At 39.9% G+C, this 27,972-nt stretch overlaps 1 protein-coding gene across 1 annotated transcript in view; it reads left to right on the top strand.

Annotated features, from left to right (window-relative positions):
• Window positions 1-27,972, top strand: part of slc2a13 (solute carrier family 2 member 13) — a 69,623-nt gene that overhangs the window by 1,682 nt on the left and 39,969 nt on the right. Inside the window, exons 2-3 of the mRNA XM_022749562.1 lie at window positions 11,017-11,176; window positions 12,732-12,940. Of these exons, the coding sequence (XP_022605283.1) occupies window positions 11,017-11,176; window positions 12,732-12,940 (369 nt within the window). The remainder of the gene's footprint in view (window positions 1-11,016; window positions 11,177-12,731; window positions 12,941-27,972) is intronic.

Here is a 27,972-nt window from a genome sequence, read left to right as displayed (position 1 = left end):
GTGCGTGCTTTTACATGCAACGCCGCCTTTTGATCAGAATTCAATGCACCCCAAATTATTTATAGCAGCTGCTGTTACTCATGAGTCACATCCTCTGTGGAAAAGGCTGTTAAAACTGGCTTTGCAGGCTGTGCGCCACGTTGATGGCGCTCGTCCGCTTGCATGCTGCCGCCTCCTTTGAGAGTAGTAAGCGCTCTTCTCTGTGATACGTGGAGGACCGTTATCCCTCCTCAGTCAACCTCTGGGATAAGAAGGGAAGCTTAATTCTCTGATAAACATCCCTGTCCGACGTGAAGAGCTCTGTGTTTACTTCCTCTACAAACTGAAGCCCTTTGGTATTAATATTTGAATCAAGGTTTGCGTACAAAGCCCCTCTTAGTGTCATTTCTAATGCTTCTCTGGATAAACTGCTGTAATTGGGATTTTTATTGTGTGTGTATATAATCCTACCATACTATTGTGAGCATTGTGTATCTGGTATCAGGGATGTGCAGATGATGAATATTTCTTGGTTTTTATCCCACAATGAAGGAAGGTGTGAGGGCATTAGTGCTGGATAAACAGCTGGGGAAAGCTAAGAGATAAAGTTAAAGCAGAATACCACAAATACTTCTGTCTACATCTAATTAGGATTTGCCATAATGATTTTGCAATGCATGTTGGATGCAGTGTGATTTCTTTCCTAATTAGGAGAGAGCCTGAATGTGATTTTTAGGAACTTTTTTTTTTTTTTTTGCCCGTGGGGGTCAGCTGATTGACAGGAGGTGCTGATATGAAAACACTTAACTCAGATGCAGTGGAAAAAGTCTGAAGATGCTTTTCTCCCTGGACATGAATGAAGCCCATCAGTCATTGACAAAGCTTGTGAAGGGTGAAAAATTTAGCCCTAATATCTTCAGCTACACTGTGCGTGACACCCCATTGACAAAAGCTCATAAAACACATTAACTTTTCCTTTTATACTAAAACAGTTCTTAAGCAAAGGCTGGTTTTGTAGAGGCAACAATCCTGGCTGCTCTCTTCCCTCTTATTTCCCCTGTGATGTAGGCTCATTCTTCAAACTTCTTTTTTTCGGTACAATCAATGGCAGCAGTTACAGAAACCAGCTTGACTCCTGGTGGAGAAAAGGGTTCAGTTCATGACAGCAAACTGCTGCCACTTTTTCTGATGAAAATAAATAGAATGTGTAATTTTTGAGTAGTGAACATAAATAAGACAGATGCTTCTGAATCTACCTTGAATCCTATCCGTCATGTCCTCTTGCACTTTCCAGTCACTTGTTTTTTTTTGTTGGCACACTTGCTTTTGTGCACCTGTCATGGGCAGTACTACTGTGAAAACTGTCATCTGTGGCTCTGGAAAAGCTTCATATTGCAGATATAAGTGTATCAGTGTATATGTCATCCAATATGTAGTTTTTGTTGAGTGTAAAGTGTCCCTCTCAGTGGGTATCATTTGCCACAGTTTATGGAAAAAACAAGAAATCTAAGGGATCAATTAAGACAGATTTAATACCAATTAGTAATGGCCTCAAATATCCAGTATCCGCCTGGCTATAGAAAACATCTTGTTGATGGAAACTTCAGTTGGAAAGCATTAACTGTTTTCCTTACTCAAAATACAAGGACTTCCTGTTTTTCTCTGTTTTACATATATTACTGTAAATCGTATGTATTTGGGTTTTGTACTGCTGGTTTAAAAAAAAAAAAAGAAAAAAAAAAGGATAAATCATAAAAATAAGACAGATTAATTGATAATGAAAATAATTGCTAGTTTCTGTCCCGCATCACAGGTACAATTAATTTAAGTAACAAATGCCCCACATGTTGCTGTCCAATTCCCACTGCTCTGCTGCTCATTCAGTTGCTGTTTGCTTTGCAGAATATTTGCGTACCTGTTGCTGGCTGGTGCTGATCAACAGCCAGTTTCAAGTTGTAATACAATGTGATATTAACATAAACAATCATGGCAACAAAGCCAGTTTCGTGCTGTCCGTGTTTGTGTGCGTTTACATTCACTGTTTTAAAAGAATTGAATGTAAAAGTTAATAGGTGAAGAAATAATGTCGCCTTTTGCCAAATGAACATATGAAATGAGGACTGAAAATGCTGCCATCATTTACACACACAAGCGCTAATTGCTAATATGAGGAGGAAACTAATCACCCGGGTCATTTCAGCTATTACATTATAAGTGGCTGTTTCATTATAAGTTCCCCCTCCCCCTTCTGCCATGGAAATCTGTTCCCATACAGTGATCTTCATTACCCAAGCATGCATGAGCCAGGCCCTGGAAGGTAATGAAACACATTCTGGCACCACAATTAGCCGCTGGAGACACTAATAAGGCAACATTTTTCATTGCATGCAATTATTCCGGCCTGTCACCTGCGCACTCACATTAACATGGCCGCCGGTTCTCAGGGTAGCCGATTGCTTAGCATTTCTGAGCTGAACTCACCAAAAAGGTCGTCAGAGCTGTTTGTCAGACCAGGAAAGGCCATACACCACCATGCCCTGCCTCCCTGTATTTCTACCCACAAGCCTCTGGTATGTCTGCTCCTGGCCAGTTATTGTTGAGCTGACCTTTGCCAGAGCGAAGGGACTGTTGTGTGATGTGAGCTGTTGTTAGTCTGAGCAGACAGACGATATTGAACCAGACTGTCAGGATTGACGAGGATTTATTACTTGACTTGGCAATTGCATTCAAATGAAGAGGTTTTCTTGGTGCACGGGGTATTTGTGGAGAGATGTTTCAATCTTAAAGGAGACATTGACTCTTGTTAGCTACTCAGACTGAACATCATCATAATGTAATGACATTCCTCCATTCAAACATTCCAAATAAAGTTACTGAAAGTCTTTTGTTAGACGACAGACCCACACATTAAGGTTATAATCCCTAATGATTTAATCATGGTTGATTGGGAACCACTTACGGTTACCGTGGTAACATCAAGTGCAGTGAGTGCTACTACTGCTTCAGTGTAGCCAAACAAAAAAACTCATGTTGTTTTAATAAAAAAAAGTCAAAAATAATTGCAAATGCAAAAGCCACCCCATGTTTTGCCATGTGAATGCTTTTAATGTGACGCAGCAGCAGTAGGAAATGTCCTGGTTGCATCTGCAGTAACTTATACAACTCTGATACAGTTGAAATGAACTGTGAGGCTGCTATCAATGAGATAGAGTAAAATTGCATTGTACCACATGCTGCATCATTTTCCTGTGAATTCTTTATGCTTTGCTTGGCAATCTGCATCCATTGCGGGAATGGCGGAGTCCATCACTGCCAATAAAAACTACTATCGAGAGAGATAACTACAGAGCGTAAAAACAGTAAATATAGTATAATACAGATGTTTGAAAGTAAATTGTATTAAGGGACCCTCAGAGGTTTTCAAGTTTCTTTGCATTAATATTATTGAATTGTATAATGTGGAGGGAGTTTAGCTGTAGTCTTTATTTAGTTTGATTCTGTCATAATAGTTTTTACCTTTTTTAATGATTTTTGTATTTGCTATTTGTAAGTTTTGCAATTCCTACATAGCCAGCATTAGCATTAGCAGCTGTTTACTTACCAGTCTTGCCAAGAGTTTCAGCCGTTGTTGCGTTTACATGACAATTGGTTATAACACCCTCTGAGCAATGCTACTTCTTCAGGGCAGACTGGACGCTACAGTGACTCTGTATCGGAAAGTGACGAGACAGTCCAACCGGGAGATGTTTCGCCTAGACTGGTAAATCAAGAAGAAAGATTAACAGCTGTTAATGCCAATGTTGGCTATAGTGATAGGACAACTTAAAAATAGCTCCTTAAAAAATTGCAATGATTGCATTGAAATTACAGTGATAAGAGGTCGCTTTGTTGGAACTGAATAGAGGTGAAATGATATAGAGAGTTTTCTGTAGAGTTTGATAGTTTTTCTTGGACAGCTGTTATTTGCTTTACTGTTTACCTACAATGCAAGTGGACAAACCAACGTGGTCATCAAAAAATTTGCCTTTTGACTACTTTGACGCTCAGCTTAAATGCTGTGATGGTGCTTCAAGAATATTCCTCTTAAAGCAACTGATTATGTGTGAGCTCTGTGTCTGGCGAAGGTTAGCATTAAAGGGTTAACAAGAGCCATATATTTTTGTCTTCAAAGAAATCTGCTCTGACGCCTGAAGCTTAGTCATAGTCCATTCCCTCAAACATAAACACCGTTATGCGCACAAACAAAAGCACACACAGTCACCCTCACAGTGTGTGTATAATCATGTTTTCTGGCTAAATTATCTAACAGTTGCAACTGTTGAATTGTTTTGTCCTTGGAAATAAAGGGTCTGTATAAAAATAGTGCTGTTGATTACACCAGGTTAACATTTAATTATTACCTGGAGGCTTGCTAATGAATTGGTTGGTTTATATAATTAAGTCGCAGTTCTTGCAGTAACTAGGTGGAGGAGATGTAGACATAATGAGGAGTTTGTTTATGTGCATATTATTGTTGTAATGTTGAGGATATAAGTTGTTTTTGGCTTGACATTTGCGCATTTTAGTAGTTTTTTTTTGTTGTTTTTTTTTTTTTCAAAATGGTTTTACAAGCACAAATAGTCACAGAATTTTGTCTGACAAATCTCTGGCGTGAAGTTAAGTCATATTATGTGATATGATATGCCTTTAGACAAACAAATTTCTTGGCAAAATCCAACATGAAATTAGGCAAAAGTTAGTGAATTTGATTTTAAAAAAAAGGGCGCAAGCTCTCCTGCTTTTACCACTGAATTTAATCATCACTCACACCACTTACTCATTTGAAAGTCAACAGCAGCTTTCTCTTTTCCTCAGTCCGCATTTTCAAGGATCCTCCATTAGTCTCTAATTAGCTTCCTCCATCACCACCAGCTACTTAGTAGCAGAAAATGTCCTGTCTGTGTCTTTACTACATCACAGTGATGGAGGATCTAGTGAAGTATCTCCCTCGTACTCTGATCAAGCGAGTCAGTCCCGAGCTTCGTGCCTAGAGGCTGCCTTCACAAGACCAGACAGATCCTTTGTTTAAGTGTGCTGTACTGCTTTGAGGCTGAGCCTGACCAGACGATGACTTTAGAGTCTTGTGTGTGTGTGTGTGTGTGTGTGTGTGTGTGCGCCGGGAGCTGTCCCTGGTGCTGAAGAGAGCTCATTAATGACAAAGGGAACATGGGGCGACTGTGTTTGTAAGGGATTCACATACAAGCGAGTGAAGAAATGTACGTAGCCTTTAGTTGAGGTAGTTCTGCTTGTTTTCAGCAGCTCCAGTGGAGAAATTCAGAGGAATATATACACCCTTGAGATGGCTTCACTTGTATCAAAATAGTACCACATGAAGAGACATGCCCTCGATGCAATAGTAGTGATATTGGACAAGAGCAACTCACATTGAATCTAGTTTGCTTATGTGAGCTCTCACTATCTAATAGCTCTATCTGATCTAATCTATACATCTGTACTATGCTATCTATAGATATGTGCCAATGATCAAAATTAGACAACAACCAAAAACATTAATTTACATAAACTTAAAGGAAAATTCTTAACTTCACACTTGGCACATCTCTTGTAGAGATAAGGGAAATGTAACTGTGGCAATGTGTATGGGGGCAAGAAGTGTAAGCCTCTTAAAGCTTTTCAAGTAAGTTTTGGAATAAACAATTTTACATAAATCATTTCATTACATGAATCAAAAAAATTCCCTTTGAGTTCCACAAAAATTAGCTATCATAGCTCATGGATCATGCTAACTTTGCACTGGCTGCCTCTGTTGTAAAGATTTGGGAAACGCGACTCTGGCTAAACAACATCAGGGCTAAATAAATCAAGTTTTACTTTAATCAGTTGTAACATTTGTTTCAGTCTGTCCAAAAGTAAACACAGAAAGTAGGGGTGACCTGACAATCTTATATAGTGGATGACATTACTTTGACATATGATATACTTTTCAGATGAATCATACAGATGGCATCATTAAAAAGTGCTACGGTTCTGTTGCTGCTAACCAACAGTCCTTATCCTGGTCTGTAGCCTCTGCAACATGTGTGTAGCACTACTACATGTACCAGTTCTCCACCTTAGCAGCATCAGCATCACCGGCTGCAGTCCAAGACGATGGAGTTACAGTCCATCCATGGGACGAGAGACCTGCCAGCAGGCAGAGAAGCACAAGGCAGGATGAGCCAGGGCTAGCTGGTTAGCAGTGACTGAACCTTCAAATTAAAATACTTACATATAACACCACAATAGATAAACAAACAAATAAATAAACAAATAATGCATTGTGGGTGAAATATAGCAGCGAGCGGACAAACACCCAAAAGAAACATCAAAGTGGTAAGCTATGTATGATAACCTCTAGTCAAGACTTTCAAAATAAAATCGGAGCTGTTTGTGACATTTGTGAGTTGGGCCTTTTGAGTTGAAGTAAGATGCTTTGTGTCCAGGTAACCATATGCACAAGTTGTCACGTGATCACTAAATTTGTGGGTAGACTTGTGATTCAGATCATGGACTGTGATTCTACCTAAAAAGATTTAAAAAGCTAATGCAACATAAAATGACTACATTGCTGGACTCTAGAGACTATAGGCAAAAAATATTTAATTTTAGATTGTTAATAGACTGAAACAAAACTGTACAGTATTTGACCTTTTTACTGGCCTGTAACGTATTTGCCATAATGGGCGTATTTGTTCTGTCACCACCTGCAGCAAGATGTGAAATGGAAATGATCCATCACTCAGTAGGTGCATCAACTCAACATCAGCTGTAGTATCTCACTAACAGGCGTCTGTAGCAGCAGGCATGGCTCGCATAGAGACAAGCTGGTGATGCACATGGCTAAAATAGATAAAATAAGAGGGACAAGGAGAGAAAACTATCAGAGAAAAGGGGGGAGGAGGAGGTTTGAGGTGAATACAGATGGAGACGTTTACAGCTGATAGAGATCTTGAGGACTTGTTTGTGTTGGGCACGCTGAAATCTGTGCATATGTCTTTGTGTGTGTGCATCTCCATAATACCACATAAGTATACAAGCAAACACACAGGCACAATTCAGCTGTCAGATAAATAAGAGTGGAAACAGATTTCGTAGCTTTTGGTGTTTGCTGTCTCTGCTGATAGATGACTGAATGAAATGTGCTGCTGCTGTGTCTATAGGTTTAATCGTTACAGTCAAACTAATGTAATATAGGCCTAGCTCTTTGAAAATGCTGAATGGACGTGCATTTTGTGAAAATACCACATTGTTTACTTCATATTACTTATCTGAATAATTAATTAAGTTAAACTTCCACAATGTATGGTATTTAATTTCCTGAAGGGAACCAGATCATGTCATTGTTGAATAACTGATTATGGTGTTGGAGGTAATATTCTTAGGGCTGAAACTATCAGTAAATTAGTTGGATTTGTTGAGTGACAAATCTAATATAATCTTGATAATTTGTTTATTAATTGTTTACATTACGTTTTGAAGCAAAAAATTTTATTTTATTTATTCCAGCAATGTAAATATTTTCAGCTTTTCTTAGTCTCATAATAACTGTAAATTGAATATCTTTTGGTTTTGTATTGTTGGTCAGCAACTGGAAGTTTTAATGGGTATTTTTTCACCATTTCCTGTCATTTTATAGTCCAAACAATGAATCAGTTAATACAAAAAATGATTTTCAGATTAACCTCTAATCAAAGAAATTATTAGCTGCAGCCCAAAATATGTTTCAATGCACTTGTTGGGAATATCACTCACAAGCAGTAATTATAAAAGTATTTTGTCTGTGATCAGATGGTTTTTAACAAACTGCACCTTGGGAGTCGTAGTTTACTTCATTCCTAATGTTTTTGAATGTACTGGTTGGAGCCTTGTTTATCAAAGAAAGGAAAAGATATATTCTACTTAGGGTTCTTTGAGTTTCGTGTTCATTTAAGACTCGGAAGGTTTCCCCCTGCCAGTTACCAAACACTAAAAATGAACATGACTTTTACTTCCAAAACCCTGAACACCTGAAGTAACATAGCTGTCAGTATGCTTCTTACTTTTATAACTTAAAGATCAGCTCAATTCAGTGCACCTTTTTTTGAAGAAGGTTACACATTACAAATTGCTGTGGCATGTTTTGGAAATGGGTTGAGTAAAATTACTACTCTGCATCACATACAATCAAAAATTGTATGTGATGCCTTGTTGCTTTAAACTGGCGCAGATCAAAAAAGTTAGTGTCCATATGACAGGCATTAAGTGGACATGTGTGACTCTACAGTAGCCCTGCTTAGGGGTGAAAAAACAAATATGAATCTGCAGGCATTTGCTAAGTAGAAGCAGAGGGGGCTGCTAATGTTTCAGTAGTACAGGCTGCAGCTAAATGCTAAAGCCAGAGTGAAAATCTCCTCAGATGCATTTCTTCTACACACTGGTCACTAAATGTCGTTTCCTGCAATGTCAGATTGTACTCAGAAACTTATGGGCAGTGTTGTGCCAGTTTAGAACCGGTTCAAAGTTCAGTTCATACGGATGAAAATGAACTAGTTCACGTTCATTTGTTCCATTTTTTTTTTTTAATAAAGAAAGGCCAATATTCCTTTTCAATAGAACCTCCTTCTACCCATCCGTCACCAGCCCCAAATCACTGCCACTCCCAAACTAAATTAATTATCATACACCAATGACACAGCTACACCGATGCTACATGTCATGATGCCACTTGTTGGGCAAAACAAATACACCGCATTTATTACTGAAACCTGTTATTTTAAAAGTCCTAGCTCTGCTGTACCCTCTGCCATAGTGGTTATGGGTTTCTTGTCTCTCCTTCAGCAGCATCTCTCAAAAGCTTATGAATGGATTTCCATCAAACTGCCCTGAGCAGACGGGCTTCATGCCAAAGAGCAGTTGATTAGATTTCGGCGCTGATCCGGATCTTGGATTTCCTCTATCAGATGATGATGCTTTTTTAGCCTTAACTAAGATAAAGACTGGACTCTAAATCTTCAGGGTATGTTTGCATGGTCAATAAATCAATTGGGGAGAAAGAAAAATGTTTCTCTCTCTCTCTCTCGGTGGAACAGCAGGTTGGAGAACTGGTCTGGGTCTGTGAGTGCCTCTCTGAAGGCTGGACGAGGCAGATACATGACCACAGGGCTCTGAACCACTCCAGCCATAGTACTGTGTGGTAAAAGAGTGTGTCTTTTTTAGATAATGTTGATGTTGTAATGTTCTGATGTTATGTACTTCTAAATGAGCTGCTTTGTAACGGTGCTGTGTTCTGTAGGTGATGGTGAGTTCCCCTCCCAGACCTCTCCACCCTCTCCTCTGTGGAGGTCTGGTGAAAAAAGGGCAAATAAAGACAGAAATCCTTCTCTTTCTCGGTTATTGATTTGTCTTCCCAGAGCTGCCACAGTGTGGTGCCCGCTCGGAGACGGCGCGGCTGGTTTCCCAGCAAGTGGTTTCCATAGCAACAGGTAGCGACGTAGTCATGGCGGCCGTTGAGGGCAGGGTGGTGGCAGTAGGGAGGGGAGGAGAGGAGAAGGGAGTTGGGGGGTGGGGGTGGGGGGGTGTAGAGAAAGCAGAGGTGGACTATTAATAGAGCTTATCAGGAGCCAGCTGCAGAAAGCTGCGGCCTCATGGTACCTCATCAGATTCATCCTGGGCAAACACACAATGTTTGCTTTGTGTGTATACAAGTGTGTGTGTGACTGTATGTGTGTGATGTTAATGCGTACACTGTGTGTGTGTGTGTGTGTGTGTGTGTGTCTGATTGAATGGTTGCCAGATCAGAGTAGTGCACAACCCATGACTGAGATGGACTATAGTATTTCTCTGTGTGTGTTTGGTTTACTTTACATCCACATGATGTCATTATTGCTGTTGTTCATGTCAGGGTCAAAGGTCAAAGTAATTTTAAACAATTAACTTTGTTACAGACAATAGAGATAATTCCAATAATTATAATCAGTAATAATGATGTACACCCTGCTCATTTTGTAAAAAAAAAACTTTGGTTTTGTGATTTAAAATTTAAAACAGCTATTCTCAAATCATTGTCTAACAAATGTATCAATCTTTGGCCAAAGTGATAACATGGATAAGATCAGTATTACAGTGATAATGTATATTTTTCACAGTGGTTTTTATGGCATCAAATGAAAAGCAAAAAGTATACTTGTCTACAACAACTATGAAATTGCCATATTACTACATATAAGCTGAATTTGTGACCGTTTGTGGGATAAAGTGAGTAACAGTAATATTATAGTAATATTAGTAACGTCAGTAATTATATTATAATTTAATTAGGGTTGAAGCAGTATTCATAGATTTTTTTCTGGCCACCTGGGGGGCAGCAGAAGAAGTTGTAAACAGCACAGTGATATATTATTACCTTGAAAAGGTGGTATGGTAAACATGCCTACAAACGGCTGCTTATTTGTGCATCCAGCAAGCAGGTAGTAATATTATTTTGAGCCGTGTTTCTGGCCATCTGACGAATACGATTCCAATATTAATTTTAGATCTCTTTTGTGAATTCCTAAGAGAAGTATATTTGGCTCTTTAGTTGCTAAATGTTCCTAACTCCGCCTGTCTGCTGTTTGGTGCTGGGCATACAGTGGGTTTATCAAGGCTGTTTAGCTGAAAGCTGCGGGTAGCTGCAGCTCAGACTGATGTGAGTGTTTACACTGAGCCAGAACAATGAGCTGAAAGACGCTAAATTGCTTTGTAGAGCAAAGAGGAACAGCAAGGTTAGAAATAATTCTCTCTTGTTAAGATTGTAAGGTAAGGCTATAACGTAAGTCCATTAGTTTAATATGAGTGTAAGGCTTTGACCATGGATCATATTTTGCACATCGCATACAGATCATACAAAATGATGCAAACTCCTTTCCGCCAGTCCTCAGTATATTCAGAAACATACATGGAAACACTTGAGAAAAATGCGTAACAGTACCTCTTGTTAACTGTTCTGATCATTGCCTCTTCCTCTCCCTCCTCGCTGTGCAGGTATTGCCTCCATGACAGTGCCCGTGTACATCGCAGAGGCCTCCCCGCCGCACCTCAGGGGTCAGCTGGTGACCATTAACACCCTCTTCATCACCGGGGGACAGTTCATCGCAAGCCTCATCGATGGCGCCTTCAGCTACCTGCAGCGCGACGGGTGGAGGTCAGACACACGTTTCGCACATATGCACACAGACCAAAAGGAAAAAAAAAAAAGGGACAAAATCTGAAAGCACCTTCAACACTGCATTTTATATATTCGGGTACATGTGTTACTCTTACATGGGTATTTTCTTTAGGTATTTTTCAAAGGCTGAAAGGAATCCTGTCTCTCTGTATGATGGTCGTATGGTTAGATAAGATATTAGCGTCTTTTCTTTGGGTTCTTATCATATCAAATGCCAGAAAAAGTCATTCTGGCTCAGACTCTCACTTCAAATGTCAACACATGCGTGGGTCATCACCTAACATTTGCTGAGAGCAGCCGTACTGTACATTTGAAAGATACAGTATGCTGTTCACTCTGTTGTCATCCGTCCGTTACCTTCTCGGCTCTCTCCTGCTTCTGTTTGCGTCCTTTCCTGCCGTCACATGCAGATTTAAAGCCTCCGGGGGGACGGGGGGGGGGGGGGTTGAATATCGAGCTGTGAGATGCTGTGGATAAGAATCGTCCTTTTCGGAAGGATTTGCTTCAACTGCAGTTCTGACGGAGACAGTGGAAGTCGTTCAGACGGCCCTAGACTGGTGTGATTCATACATGATAATGGATTTTTGGAGACACTTATTGAGCTCAGAATATGAGCGACTGACGTTCTTTACCTGTGCAATGTGAGAATGTCCTTAAATGTTAGGTTAATGTCAAAAAAAATATATTTTTTTTTCCAATCTCTGGATTATTGTAATGTATAAAAAACATTGGAGTTTGTATAAAGCAACAGCCCGCTCTTTTTCTCACTTCTCCTCCTCTTGTAGAGATAAAGCTCTCTGTCAATTTACTTTTATTACAGTCTTCTCCTCCCTCGTTCACCTCTCTAATACCCTCTCATTCTTTGCCTTCCTACCACATACATTTTTAGACTTTCTGAGTGACCCTTTTACAGAATGAGTTGAACCCTGATCGTGTGCATGAGTGCATACAGAGAGAAGCAATTTTCCTCTCAACATAATAGTACTGTGTATCAGTGGTTTTGTTTGGGTAAATATATAGTTTCGGTTTGCTGTCAGAAATGCAAAAGTTAAACATGAGGTCAATGAGTATGATTTATAATATACACTCATGGTTATATTTTCTCTTTAGCTGTATGGATCAGTCATCAAAGTGAATGTTTATACTCGTTGGCACGTAAATCCAATTACAATACTTATAATACTTCATCTGTTACGTTCAGGGTTGAAATTAAATGCTAAATGTAAATGCTTAAGGTTATTTTAAGCAGAATAAGCTACGTGAAGCCTTGACATTCTCCCCAGTCTTGCATTTTAATGAACTAAACCACCTGATGCCACCTGATGAAACTGCCTTTACATGAAACGTGCTGGTAAATAGCTCAACATAAATGGAAGACATGGGACAACAAATTCAAGATTTGCACGGCATACCCCAGACTACAATATTTATAATTAGCCAAAAGATAAAAATAAAAAAATCCTCAGAACACCTGGTTATGTAGTTTCTGTGATCATAATATATTTGATTCCTGTGTTCTCTACCTCTTCAGGTACATGTTGGGCCTGTCAGTGCTCCCCGCTGTGCTCCAGTTCATGGGATTCCTGTTCCTGCCGGAGAGCCCTCGCTGGTTAATCCAGCGAGGGCTGACCCAGAAGGCCCGCCGCGTGCTCAGTCAGATCAGAGGCAACCAGAACATCGACGAGGAGTACGACAGCATCAAGAACAGCATTGAGGAGGAGGAGAAGGACAGCGGAGGAGGTGAGCGGGGTGGTTCAGTGAGGCAAGAGAGGCAAAAAAAAGCTTTTTGTACGAATCTTACAATTTGTTTTATTTATATTTTTGTAACGCCCATGTTAAAACAGGACCTACACAGCTGCCCGTGCAGGTGGTCGTTTGCTTCAATGGGACATCAGTTTAGTGAGTTGCGACTGGTGTTAACAGCAAGTGCAGTTTAATTATTCAGCAAACACTCCGTGAACAGTTTCCTCAGATCTTAGATCCTACTCAACAAGGACGATGTCTAACTTCTAACTAAAGGTCAACGCTAACTTCGATCCAGCGTGGGAATGTCAGACTCTGCCACTAACAAATTAAAAGCATTATATAGAGAAGTAATTACTGACTGTAAATACATTGGATGGCTCCTGTTGAAGAAATGCAGATGATAAACAGAATCAGATTTCATGTAAACTTTACTCTTTTACACTCTTCCTACCTGTGTGCATATATATGAAAGTACATACAAAGCACACAGTAAAATTAAAACCATTTGACATCAGCAGACTTAGAATATTTGATAGTGAGTTCCTGCACCGTGCAAAACCCACAAACAAAGTGAAACCAGTGTAAAATCCTGTAGCACTTTGTTTCTGCAACAGTCAGGTAGCTTTAGCTCAGCTCTGGTGTGGTTGAAGAACAAATTACTATAAATAAATAAAATCCGAAGTATTGTTACAAGTGTTTGGTGGTTTGATGTAAATGATATAAAGCTAAATTAAAACTGCATCATCATCACCTTCTAGAAGAGTAAAAAAAAGCATCAGTGAGGTAAGTGCTACAGGTGAGAGGTCATTCATTGTGCTGGCTTTCTGAAGGACTGGAATAATAGATGACCTCCTCAACGGCTAAGGATGTGGGCGTCGAGGGATGAGTGGAAATATGTTTGAAAAGAACTGGCTAATTCCTGGGCTCATATTATTAACACCTCACAGCTGACAAAGACACGACCCTGGGCCCTGAAGGCAGCAGCCTCCTTTTCAGTCACTCTGATTTCCTCAGTGAGGCTGATTAGACAGTCCCTGCTCTCCTCCTGCTGCGTGATGGAAGTCTGAAGCAGTAACAGTAAGTCTCTCAGTTGCTCTGTACCCAATCCCCTTGTCTCCTGTGGTGATGGTGGTGACCTGTCAGTCAAACAGTGTGAGCTGTACTTTGGCTACTGCAGTTTGAGTTTCTGTGGGTGGGGTTATTTCTATCCATCTGTTTTAAAGATAACTCATAAAATCACCTGCCACTGCTCCTCCTTCCTCACACAACATCCGGTGTTACGAGCAACATATATATAGAGTCTTCACTTCACTGGACCCTTTGTGTCAGCCATACCAGGAAATATCAGAGACTGCTACTTTGAGCTGAAGAATTTTCAGTTTTGAGATCCACAATGACGTTTCTGTGGTCAGCATTACATCAGTTCAGCTTTCGACAGGGCGCGGATCAGCTCTGTAACTGAACAGAAAAGACGAGGTCACTGTGACAGAGCAAACAGAAATTTTCTTCTTCATGGTCATTTAGTGTGTGAGCTGACCTTTTCTCAGACCACACGGATGCTGCTGTTTGATATGAGGCTTTGCCAGTGTGAGCAGATGTATTGAAGGAGGTTGCCAGAATAAAGCTGATGGAGTTTTTTTGCTAATATTGCTGTTTCATTATCACCACTTGTGACAGACAGGAGATTTTCTGTATTCAGTGGCTGTTCTGTGTGTGTGTGTGTGTGTGTGTGTGTGTGTGTGTGGCTCTTTTCTGAAAGGCTATAAATCTTTACCCAACCTCTAATCTCTTTTCAATCCTTGTTCAAACCAGTCTAAGAAAGCATTCTCTTTCTCTCTCTCTCTCTCTCTCTCTCTCTCTCTCTCTCTCGCTCTCGCTCTCTCTCACACACACACGCTAGTATTTATATTTTATCATAATCTTTATCTGCCGTTTATGCGCATTTGTGTGTGTGTGTGTGTGTGTGTGTGTGTGCGCGAGATGGAGCAAGTGAAGTGAAGAAGTGAAGCACAATTAAACCCACAAAAGAGAGACATTATGCACATTCACACACAGAGAGCATATGGTGTCATAATCACTGCAGTGATGTGAATTTAAATTCAATCCCAAAAGCTGTCTTTGTCTTTGATTCACTCCTTGCAGAGGCTCAGTTTCTTTCTGGAACCCCGCAATCACAACTGTCATATCTTATTTTTATTTTATTTATTTGCTTACAGGGCCAATGAACATTGATAAGCGTCACTGTAAATGTGCCAGTGTTACCCAAAAGGCTAATTTTCAACTGCTATCCCTTAGCCAGATGTTAAATTAGCCGTTGAAATAACAATAAAGCAAACAACATGTAACAGGAGGAGGCAGGCAAAGTACCAAACACAGAGGATAAAAAACTGACATGTAGCAGGAAATATTTGTCGGGTGGTGTCTCCTCAAAAGTGTAAAGAATGGAATCATATGATTTAATTGATTGTGCAAACTTTAGCATGTATGGCTAACTAACTTACTACCTACAGTAGCAACCTAACCCTGCATTACTTCCAAGGCCAAGCAGCATTTCATTAACTGCATTTTGTGGGGTTACAGGTTACATTAAAGTGACAGTAGACTAACTTTTTTTGTTTTAATTTATCATTTTGAAGTAAAAGTTGATTACACAATGTAATGGCTATAGAATAATGACACCATCTGCATTCAGATTGGATCCCTATTGAGGCACTTCCTCTATGCAATTCTGTCTGCCACCGGCTGCGAAATCTCTTGGGGAAAATGAAGGCTTGATTTGTGACTGCGCAACCAGTGGTGATTGGAACAATCAGAATAACTGCGGAAACTCTACAAACAAAACAAAAAAAGCTCCATTGCTGGAGGAGGCAAAGAAGAAGAAGGACAGAAAGTGACAGAAACTGAAGTAAACAAGAGTGTACTTTGCACATTCACTTGATGTAGAGAGCCATGGTCTGACTGGGACAGAAATTCAGGCCTGGACTTATCTGTTGGAAGTGACTTAATGGATTTGTTTTCTGTCCACCGGCACACCGATGTGGCGGCAGCTGGCCAGGCTTTGTCCCGGTATTCCCTATGGCCAGTCTAATTATGGAGAGAGCTCCAGGACTTGGGAGGGTTGAAATCACGCAGTTGGCCTTATTTCTACTAGATCGGTAATAAAATGTGTCTTCTTATTCATTATTATTATTATCAAATCCTTTACTTAAACAGGTAGTCTCATTGAGCACAAGCAAAAACTTACATGTTCAAATATACTGGAGGTATAAAAGCCAATAATATGGAATATAGTTCCCTGAATCAGTATTCCAATTTCTCAGTAGTACATTTGTTGTTTAATTGGCCATTACTTCCATGCTTGGAAATCAAAGTGATAGTGTTTTTTTGTTTTATAGCTTTCTCTGCAGAGGTTTTTGTTTGTTTCAGCCTGACTACAATGAGGAGACCCTTGTGAGTAATGGAGGGAAAAAGAGAGGATATACGAGGGTAATTAACAGTCAAGAGAGGACGAGTGGGCAAAAGACTGAAAGAATAGTAAAAGAAGGATGGATGAGGAGAGGAGAGGAGGAGAGGAGAGGAAACTGGATTCATCCTGCAGCTAATCAACCTTGACAACAGATGACACCATAACTCTGGAAGGTGTTGTATCCATAGATCCCACGGGTCGTTGTGGTCTGCAGTGAAGAGGAGCCTTTATCACGCATCACACTCACATAATCACACACTGATGTATAAAAACACACACTCCACATGAGCAGTGGAGTCTCCCTCTTGTGGGACTTCTTGTGAGTCCAGCAGTTTCATTTTCATTTCGGTGTCTCTCCCCTGCAGTCATCATCGGTGACTGTGTACCAGCAGAGACATAAGAGGCCGGCCTCCTGCTGCCTGCTTGTTATCTTGTGGCCAGTTGAGACTTTGGTTTAATGTGAAATGTGAGTAATGGGCCCAGTGTCCAGACTTGGGACTTGTTGTTGTTTCACTTGAGTTTGTTTCACATTTTGGTTTCTCACTAATTCCAATTAGCATGGCAGGAAATTTCCTGAGGAGACATTATTCTGCACAGAGCACATCTTTTAGTTGGTTTTGTTTGCAATGATGATGATGGAGCTTCAGGAATGAATTGGCAGCATGCCCGTGGCACATTTATTGGGAAACTTACCAAATGAGTTGTGTAATGACAGCTGCTTGTTACTGAACTCTGAACAACTCCTGACAAGTTACCAACTAATGGAAAGTACATACCAAAAAACAAGCAAAATAAACATGACAGCAAATTAGGACACTCGCATATGACATTTCAAAATAAATCTATTTATAATATAAAAAAATAATGATTTAGAAATATATTTAATATTTAAACTATTGTAAATAACATTTAAAGCCAAAATAGTTGGGTTACTATTATTATACAAAATATCAACACTTCCCTGGCATCCCCATACCTTGTATTGATAACTGCATCAATGTGTACCAAAGTATTTCAGATGATTAATTTTTGATATTAAAGATGCATCACTGCATGCAATTAAGAGTGTATTTGAGGATCTTTTGATTTGCTCTTTGGTGTACAGGAGCAGAGAACAAAGATTTATTTTTTATGAGGAAGCATCTTGTTCACATTAAACCAGCTCTGTATAGTGTAAAAATCATAATGAGTCAAAGACTGAATTTGATTAGTTCAGGAGTTGAAGACAGCAAGTCAGAGATTTTGTTTTAAATCTCTGTTCAACTTTTATTTTGAAGGCATAAATGCGATCAGAGCCTTGTGCACCTTGGGTCAGAATCAGGTGACACATCACTTCAAGTTGCTTGCAGTATGAACACGTATAGCTGCAACATTGCCATCCAACTGTCAGCTGTTTCTTGGCCCTCAACAAGACCACCAACGTCACTGTATTCATGGCCAGCTTCTTTCACCCTGAGGTGCTTTTATTTTGTCAGATCACTCTGCAAAACTCTTCTGGTCTGAAATTAGAATAAGGAGGTTTCTTAAACTTTTAACCTGTCTAACTTTGCGAGGAAACAGACAGAAAGGGCAGACAGGACATGACACAAGGTTGTTTGACCTTTTTAATTTAGTTCCACCTCTCGACAGAACTAAAATCCAATGCTGCTTGTGTCTTCTCCCATTTCCTCTCCTGAATTCACTGCAGTTCTTTTCTTTTTGCTTTTTCAAACACTAATGTTTGTCCAGATCCAATGTTGTATGATTTGGTCAAAAAAACATGAACACAAAAAAAAAAAACAGCCCATGTTTGTTTTCTTTTGTGAGGCCTCAAGGTCTCACGACTAAATCCAAATTGAGTCTTTTACTGTGTGGCCGCCATGTGTGCCACATCATTTCATGGCTGCACCGCTAGTACGTTTGCAATTAACATGCTCTTTTTTAGGGCCAATGTACGACCTGGAGACCAGCTGTCGCCTAGCAACCAGACACAGAGTGACAGGCAGATGGAGAGGACAGAGAGTTTGGTAGACAGACAGATGCTGTGAGAATTATCTTAAAAAAAACAAAAACCTCATGGGTTAAAAACTGGTTACTGAGTTGCCTGATTGGCTCACTCATTGTCAGATTACATCAAACACACACCTGATTGATCGGGGAGCAAGGTTTTAGTAGATAAGGAGACTAAGATCAGAGCACTGGAGTAGCAGTGCTTTTCTTTAATTTCCTTGATGAAAGCATGAAAGTTTGAGGTGAGTGTGAGGTGACGTTGGTTGTAATTGATGCTCAGATTTCTTTTTTATTCGCTAAAGAACGGTCCCCTGTTTCCCAATAGCAATTCCTAAGAGGGAGATTATGTGCACGCTGTTAAGTGTTTGTTGACGTCAGTTTATCATGGTGCTGAAGAGACAGTTGAATACACTTCAGTGTAATGTGGTGAATTTAACCTACCATGTTTGTGCTACTATCTTGTTTATTAAGTATACCTAAATCACAAAGCATAAGTGTTGTAAGTGACACATGAAACAGGGGTGGACGATTTGGCCAGAAGATCATATGACAATCTTTTTGTGTAGAATTGCAATCCGTGATGTTTGGATATGAGTATCCCTCCCAGATTTACTGTGTTTGAACTTATGTGATCGCATGATTAGTTGGGGCATATGGTTGCCTGGATGCAAACCCTTTCACTTCAACTCAAGGCTAAAGGCCCAACTCACAAATCCCTGCATCCTCTTTCTGTCCTGATTTTATTCTGAATGTCCTGACTGGAAGTTGTGATTTGTATCTTCCTGCCACTGTGACACGTCTTCCAGATGTTTGTCTGCTCTCTGCTATACTCTGCCCACAATGCTGTCTTCTGTTTACCAATTGTCTCACAACCAATCACACTTCTTGCCTAGTTCACATGGAGTATTTTTATGTTATGTCCCAGCTAGTGTGTCAGCGGTTAGCTTGCCAGTGATAGTAGTTCACCTACTAGCCTGGTGAGTAGTCACTGCATTACCAAGAAGACACATTGGTTAATTTTTCTCTGCCACTTTCTGCTGTTAGGATGCTTTTGGGCAACGGGCTCTGGATACTTGGTATCAGGCCCGAATAATTCTGTGTCCAACACAGTGAACAGGAAAGCTCGATTTTTTTGCCGTGTAAAGCAGCTTGTGTTTAACACTTCTCAAATAAACATTAAAGGTTGTTATGTAATGTGAAGGCCAGGATAGCATGGGTAACAGAGTTTAACGAATAGCAGGCCCTCCATCAACGTGTGTCTTGCCCTATAGAGTTCTTGTTTGAGTTTGGCTGTTACACTGTGGTCAAGGTTTCTCTCAGAAACCTGGTTCACTCCACTAACCCCATAATTAACCTTTTCCTCTGAGAGATCTGCTCCTTTGGTTTGAAGTCCTTCTCTGTGATTGGCCCTTGGCCCTTCTAACTTGTGCTCAGCGGCTCGACTCAAGACTCTGGCAAAGATGTAGATGTTTGGATGTAGCCTTAGCGTGTGTGTGTGTTCTCACCTGGAAAAACAAAGGGGCGCCATGCCCCTTCTGTGACATGTCGGTTACCATGGAAACAACACTTCTCACTTCCCCTCTTCCTCTCACCTCCGATGTAACAGTGATTATAGTGTGTATTACCCTCCCATCCTCCCTCTCACACACACACACGCTTAACACATCATGAATTTCCAAAGGTGCAAAAGGCCTAGTGGTCAGAAAGATGATAATCATGGAGGGATTATTATAGAATTAACAGCAGCACACATCACATGGTTACCATCACCCTCTGCCAAAGTCTAGTCAGCATTATTATTATTTAAGACACATCTTATATGCATTACAAGTTTCACATTCGCACAATAGAAACAGAAATCTACTCAGCAGGAGTGAGTATGACCTTATTATCCTAATCAAAATCAGCTGTACTGTTGTATTAATTACTGAATCCAAGACAACTCAGTCAGTTTGTATAGTAAATATAGATATGCAATATAAGGATATTGCAGCTAAAATTAATTTCCATTTTCTTACTGATTTAAATGTGTGGGTTTTAATTTTAGGCAAGGGAAGGCAAGTTTATCTATACAGCACTATTTAAAAAATTTTACGGAGACATAGAAATACTTTTAGAATGAGACATTAAAATTGCATTTAAAACACCATGTTCCAACAGATGAGGAGCATAAAAACTAAAAGCTTCACCTTGCTTGGTTTTTTATTCTTGGAAAACACTGAGTAAACCTGTCCCAGATGACCTGAGGGGTCCTGATGCTTCATAATGTACAAGTAAATCAGAGATGTATTTAGGCCAGAGACCATTTAGAGCTTTATAGACAAATAATAGGATTTTAAATTCTATCCTTTGACACACAGAAAGCCAGTGCAGTGATTTAAGGAGCGGTGTAATGTGCTCCATTTTCTTGGTGTTTGTGAGGACTCTGGCAGCACATTTCTGGATGAGCTGCAGACCTGTGAAGACACCAGTAATCTACAGTAATCTAGCCTTCTGAAAATAAACACATGAACAAGTTTCACTGTAACTTGTTTATACAGAAATCCTTTAATCCTTGCTATATCCAGGTGGTAGATTTTGTTTTTGTTATTTTGATTTTGTCTTGATGTGTCTGTTGAAATTTTTGTCAGTTGCATGTCAGAAACAACTCCACTCATTGATTTGATTATGCACTTATTGTGTGCAGTCATGTTGTGACAGTGTTATGTAGACTTGTGTCATCTGAATAATTATGGAGAAGAAAAGAGGCTCGAGAAGGAACCCTTGAGGAACTCCACGTGATTTTTGTTTGCTCAGATTTATAATCACCAGTTGACACAAAGTAGTCCCTACCTTGTAATCATGACTTAAACCAATGTAGTACAGTTCAGGTGGCACTGATGCTGAGTGGTTTGTCTCTTAGAGGTATAGTTATAGATGTGAAGTCTTTTTATAGATGTTGTAATAAACCTGGAGTTTGGTTTTTCACCACCTGCATTCTGCCTGTACACTCTCTTTTTTGAGCCTTTACTATTGTGCACAATTCCTCCATTGTGCTTACTTCTTACCAGAGACAACTTTGATCTTCATGGGGGCAATGGCATCAGTAACAACCTACAGCCTGCTGTTGTAGACATTATTCAATATTGTTTTCATTTAAAATTTCAGTTAGAAAAATAAAATCAAGGTTTTTCTCAATAATAAAATCATTAATTAATAGTGGCAGGCCTGATATTTAATAAAGCTAAGTTTAGTTTACTGAAGGCATTGTCTGACATAGTCTGTGGCTGATGCACAACTGGAGTCAGATTAGATAAAGTAGCTGTGCACTTTGAGTACACTTTGTTAATCCTGCTACCCTGTGCTTGACCATGCCTCCAGCTGCTCAAGATAACTGGTATGTTCAAGGAAGCGGCATGAGGTCTGTCTCATCTCTGGTAGACACCTGAGTCATGGTGTCTGTGGTTACTGCTGTTTAATAGTTCAGCAATTTGACTGATCTTTATCTTGGCAGATTTAACTAACTCCTTGATTAATGGTGGAGGTGGAGGTGGAGGTGGAGGGGTGGCGTTGGGTCCTTGCAAGTATAATCTATGGGCCGGTACTTTCTTTTATAAACTGTCTCTTGGAACAGCTGATTTGCAACAGATAGTGTAGGCCAGGTGCTTCCTCCGTAGCACCTGGCCTCCGATCATCACTCCTCCTGCCTAAACCTAACCAACCCAACCAACGAAGGTGACGAGTACTAGCCAATCTGAGGCACAGTAGGGTGGGTTATGCCTTCGCCATCCTAGGCAAAAAAAAAAAAAAAAAAAAAAATTGGCTTGCAGCAAACTACTGAATAATACACATCAGAGGTGATTTAGAAGTGAGTAAAAATAATACCAACTGAAGAATAAGTGGGTATGTGCCATATACCTGCATATACACTGCACTACACCACTGGTTTAGTGGAAGTAATGAAAAGAACTCCGAGCGCCTACTTCATCTTTTGAATCAAACTCAAGATGATGATGTGTTGTCACCCTCAAGTCAATGAGCTATGATTACCGCCTTTTCAGCCTGAGAGGTGGCGAGGAGGTGGGGGGAGGGGAGGTTTGGGGGGGAGGAAAAGAGAGGAGGGGAGGAGAGGTCGAAGACAAAGAGAAAGTGGAGTGGAAAATGGAGGTGTTGGGGCAGCAATTATGATGGAGAAGCAATATTGTGGCAATATAGCAGGCCGGTTCTGTCAGCCATTATATTGCCATCTTTCACGAGAAAACTTCATAGTGCACTGTATTGAGCACATTGATTTCTGTGGACGGCCTGTTCATAACAATTCTTGTTTCAAGCAACACTGAGCAGACTCAGATGTAACCTTACAATAACAAAGGGCGTGTATGAGTGATGGAGGCACCGTTAAGCAGTAGATCACTTTATACGCAGCAATTGCACATGACATTTCTGTGACAAAGAGATATGGAGGGAATTTTTTTTTTTTTTTAAATACCAAAGCAAATTAGCAAAGCAATAAACATTAAAGGAAAATTTAATACAAGTCTAAATATATCTACATTTTGTTTAATCTAAGGGGGAGGATTATTGGTGATTAGAGCATTCAGCAGACTGGAAGTCAGCGTTCAAAGATCAGTTCACACAGATTAAAATAATCTAGTTCACTCCTACCCATCCATCCCAAACCCCCGGTCTTTGCCATTTCCCAAACTAATTGAATCATACAATGCTACTATAGAATCACAGGCAGAGACTACTTTTAAAATTTAAGAAAAACCAATATACCAGTAGCTGCGTTATTTGTATTGCCAGCACTAGCCATTCTGGACGCTGCTGTGAAAACACAAGTTCTCTTCTGATGTTGTTTTTTTTTTTTTTTTTCGATAATTTGCAAACAGCTTTTTTGTGCATTACCACCACCTCCTGGTGTGTAAGCATCGTTAAGTCTTGCAAGAGTTCACGTTCATTTGTTGCTAATGGATACATTTAGGTCACTGTTCACCAAAAACATGAGCATGTTCAATGAACAAGCTCTTTTAGCTACTGACCTACACTTAAGTTTGCTTTCTTTTTAACATCAACGGCATGTGTGGTTGATTTAGAGGAGGCTGTGAAATGTTTGTGTTTGCTGCTTGAATTTATGAATGGAGGCTGTAATTGGCCTGGATTCATGGAAGTTGTAATGGATTTCAATAGTAACCAATTTTCACAACAAAATAAAAGTATCTTCTCAAACCACTCTATTAGAACTCTCTACTTTTCAGCTGTCACAAAGTGTATATATTAGTTTATGCAGGTTAGATCATTAGTGCTTATTAACTTAACTGTGTTATTCGTATTCTGTTCCTCCATTAAGTCTTGATCCTACTCCAGGATGGACACGGACAGCTGCTGACTTGCATGCAGACAGCTGACACGCATGTGCATCCATACATACTACAATCGGGTGTGTCCATATGCGGTAGCAGGTAGTGTACAGCGTGTGAAAAACAGCTGACTGCAGGTCAATGAGATTGGGAGAGTGAATCCAAACATTAATGCTGTGGCTGTGAAAACCGAAACAATGAGTTGAACAGTCCTAAAACACTCCGTAGAAGTGAGGGAAATAACTTCTAGGTGGTCACTTGATCCATTATGGATTCAAACATTTTTATGAGTTCAGCTTTAAAGAGCGATGCACAGATGTCTGGTGGAACATCCCTTTAAAGAATGATGGCTCTCAGTCTGTTTATCCAGTCTCCATAAATCACTTTGAATAGGAGAGATGAAAGAAATCACTCAGTGTCAAGCACTTTGACATCAATTTAGCACAGTATAATCACTGCATTATATACGACGTCTTGGCAGACAAACAGACTCATCAAGATGCAGTTTAAAAATGAATGCGGCTTCATTTGAAAGTTAGGAGAGCAGAGAGTGCTCAGATTGATTTAAAGTAGAGACTCCACCATTACACACATAATCAGTCGAGGTGTTATAGAGTCTGTTTTGTATTTATTTATACATATCACTCTGAGGACAGTTGTTTTTTTTTTTCTCCGTATTTATTTACCACCTCCTCCTTAAACCTGCCTCTGTGTTTGACTCATGATTGTTTTAACCATCCATCTCCAGGTAATTGAATGGTACACTGTGTTAGCTATCAATAAAAGTGTGCTGCATTTATGTTCCTGCTGCGTGTTTATAAATGATTAATTTCATGCCATTCTAATCGCCGCTTATTCATACAAACACACGGGCGCAAACACCTCGCACACATACCTAGGTAGATGTCTGTGGGAGTTTTCACATCTACCCTCCATGGCAATCCTAATTCTCCCACTGATCTTTAATAATTCAGGATATTTGAACATTTTATGAAACTCCACTGCTGCTCTGGGTCTGTTTAAATCCACGAGGAAATCATAACGAGACCGGAGCTTTATACAGAGGAAGAAGTGTTTGGAGTCACAAAACAACAGCCCCATTCAGTGTTGTAAATTTTTAAACATGACCCATATATTTTAAAATTATTCTATTGGTCAAAATAAATGAGAGTAATTAAACAAGACTAATACATTATAAAAGGTTCGAGGGGCCTTATTTGATCAATTCCACTGGCTCCAGAGTTTGTAGCATCCAAACGTCAAGATTTCGTGACGTAAGCTGGGTTCACGGCTCCGCTCTCAAATCAAGACTTAATTAAATCTGCACATCCTAAAGGCACTGTCTTCTCCTGTCTCCTAATTTCAATAAATATGCTTTCTGTTCTCCTCCCACCTCTTGTTCTTGGGCGTTAGGAAACCCAGGTGGGCTCCGTGTCAAATATGTGCGTAATATGAACAAATATTTTGATGTAAGACGAGTTGAAATGACTTTTTTTTTTTTTTTTGCCATCAGTTTGAACAACAATGAGCTGATGGCGGTGGATAGCAGGGTGGAGTGCAGGCAAATGAAACCAACGTCCCAACTGGGAAATTATTATGGAGGCTGCATTAGCAGAGGATGCAAAGCAAGGCAAGCTGCTCGTGATGAGAGGGGAGATTAGGGAATTATCTTTCTCTTTACTTCAGTAATTGGTTTCTATCTAGGCGTACACGGCCCAAAAAAAAAAACAAAGTATGAATGCATTCAACTCCAGATTCAAGTTATCCAATGCTGGTGCAGACTATGAATTCACTATTCATCAGCAGCAGAATTCTTATTGATCTTCAAAATATTAGCAGACACTTGAAGGTGTTCACATTATTATACATTTTCATTATTTTTTTGTTGAAAAATCAATGCACTCAATACACAATGAGGAGCATGGGGATTGCTTTTTTTTTTTTGTTTTCAGCATAAAGAATAGGAAAGTTAAAAAAGTTCAGAGAATAAGTTAGAATAAGAATAAGTTAAGCAGCTTAAAGGTTCGAAAGTTATGAGATGAGTTGTTGATGACAAAGGGAATGGATGCTTCTGGTAAAATACATTTTAATGGTGGATGTAATCTATTGTAGCAAAAATAATGAGTTTTTTTTTGTTTTGCTTTTTGAGTTTTGACCCAATGGCATCACAAGAATGACGAAACCAAAATGTCAAGAGGAAATTGAAGGCTTACATAAATAGTTCAACATAACGTCCTTTAAAACCACAACCTGTTGTTTCCACACTTTGTCTAATCTAATACAATCCATACAGCAGCCAAACAAGATACAACATTTTAATTTGTAAAGCTTCAGAGGTGCTGTTAGGCAGATGTTGTTACCGTTGGGCAGAGCCAGGTTTGTTTCCACTGTTGGTGTTGATTAGCTACAGGCTAACCATCTCCCTGCTCCAGCTTCACATATTCAGCTGGTCCAGAATGCAGCCGCTGGGATGTTGAGTGGTACTAAAACAAAACGCCAGCACATCACCCCAGTCTTAGCCTCCCTTCACTGGCTTCCTGTTCATTTCAGAATTCAATTCAAAGACCCTGCTGATTACCTTTAACTTAGCTCTTATAGATCTCTCAGATCTCATCCCTTCTACATGTCCCATGAGCTCGTCTCGTTTTGAGCTCCAAAACCTTGCAACCTCCTGCCATCGGACGTCAGACATTCTCCTTCCATCTCCATGCTTAAATCAATGTTAAAGACATATTGTATTCACTGGCCTTTTAGCTCACTAACCTTCTAGTCCATTGTCATCTTAATATTGAGCTTTTTCTTCTTGCTGTCTTCTTGTTTGAGTTATTATACTTGTATATCTCTAATGTACTGTAGGCCTATACTTTTTTTTATTAATTTTAATTGACCTTTGTACAGCACTTTGGTCAGCTCAAGCTGTGTTTAAATGTGCTATAGGATTAAAGTTGACTTGACTAAAAGGACAGACACGAGCGTAGTATCAAACAATCAACTAACTCTTTGCAAGAAAAAGAATGAGCTCATTTAATAAAATGTCTGAACTATTTCTTTAACAGTAAGAATTTAGTGCTCTGCAGCTGGAACTGGAATAAGTAATGAAACTGAGGCATATTGCAAGACTTCTCAACATTTGCAATGTTATCAACACTGTTAAAGGTAATCCTTAATCTAAATATAAATCTAAATAAACTGATTTAACCGAGCTTCTGTCAGCCGGCCTAAGGCCACGTGCGCACTACTAAGTTTTCATTTGAAGATGGAGTTTTAAAAAAGGAAAAAACGATCTCCGTCCAGACGACCATTTCTGCCCCAGATCAGAAACGATCTCTGTCCATACGATCACACCTGAAAAGGCACACATTCAGTACATGGCCTTTCACCACTGGTAGTCGAGGCTGATAAGACTCAATCAGGAGGCGAGTGTGGGTGTAAACGCAGCAAAAGAGATGCGTTTTAAAACTAAAATGTATCTGCGCGGATGTAACCTAAAGGTCTCCGCACGCTTCTATAGAAGTTCTTGTCAGCTGATCTTACATCTTCTGAAAGCCCGTCCACCCACACCTTACCTACATCAGAACTGAGAGGCTGCATCGGGAAATTTGTGCAACTTTTCGAAAACCGACAATCTGACAAGCGCGCCCATGTGATGCAGCAGATTTCTTACTTTCTCCCACTTTATTTTTTCCATTTCTCACACAACTGCTTTAGTCACCTTTCGAGCCTTCAAGGAGAGACTGCGTGAAGGCGTGCAGCATACCCACTGGTACGATTAATGGCTTTTCACGCCTGTCTATTACTGCAAGCTTTTCACCCCACGTTCACCTGTGGCCATTTGGACATGTATGAACACTTTTGCCTTTTTAGATAGTTTGTTTTAAGCTCAGCAGACCTTTCAATGTGACAACCTCAGACAGATATGTGCACCTCCACAGAGGTAGACCTTGGCTTTGAGGACATTCTCACTGCTCAGATAGAGAAAAAAGTCTAATGTGATTTTGATTTGTCTGCATCTGAAAGTTTAAAGAGGTGCGCTCTCAGTGTGCTGCAATTTTTTAGCCTTGACTAATCATCACTAAACTCACAATGGAGGCAAAATAAAAGGAGGCTTTTAATGGCTCCACTAGAGCTTTTCACGTATATGAATTGCGGAGCAAAATGTGATTGAAATGAAGGCTACTTTAACGCGCAGCCATATCCTTGTGAACATACTCTTCAATGGTCCCAGTTTCCGC

This window comes from Seriola dumerili, unplaced genomic scaffold, assembly GCF_002260705.1.
Source record: "Seriola dumerili isolate Sdu_G_001 unplaced genomic scaffold, Sdu_1.0 BDQW01000138.1, whole genome shotgun sequence".
Classification (NCBI taxonomy): domain Eukaryota; kingdom Metazoa; phylum Chordata; class Actinopteri; order Carangiformes; family Carangidae; genus Seriola; species Seriola dumerili.
The sequence above is the reverse complement of the archived record's forward strand: the minus strand, read 5'-3'. Positions and strand labels throughout refer to the sequence as shown.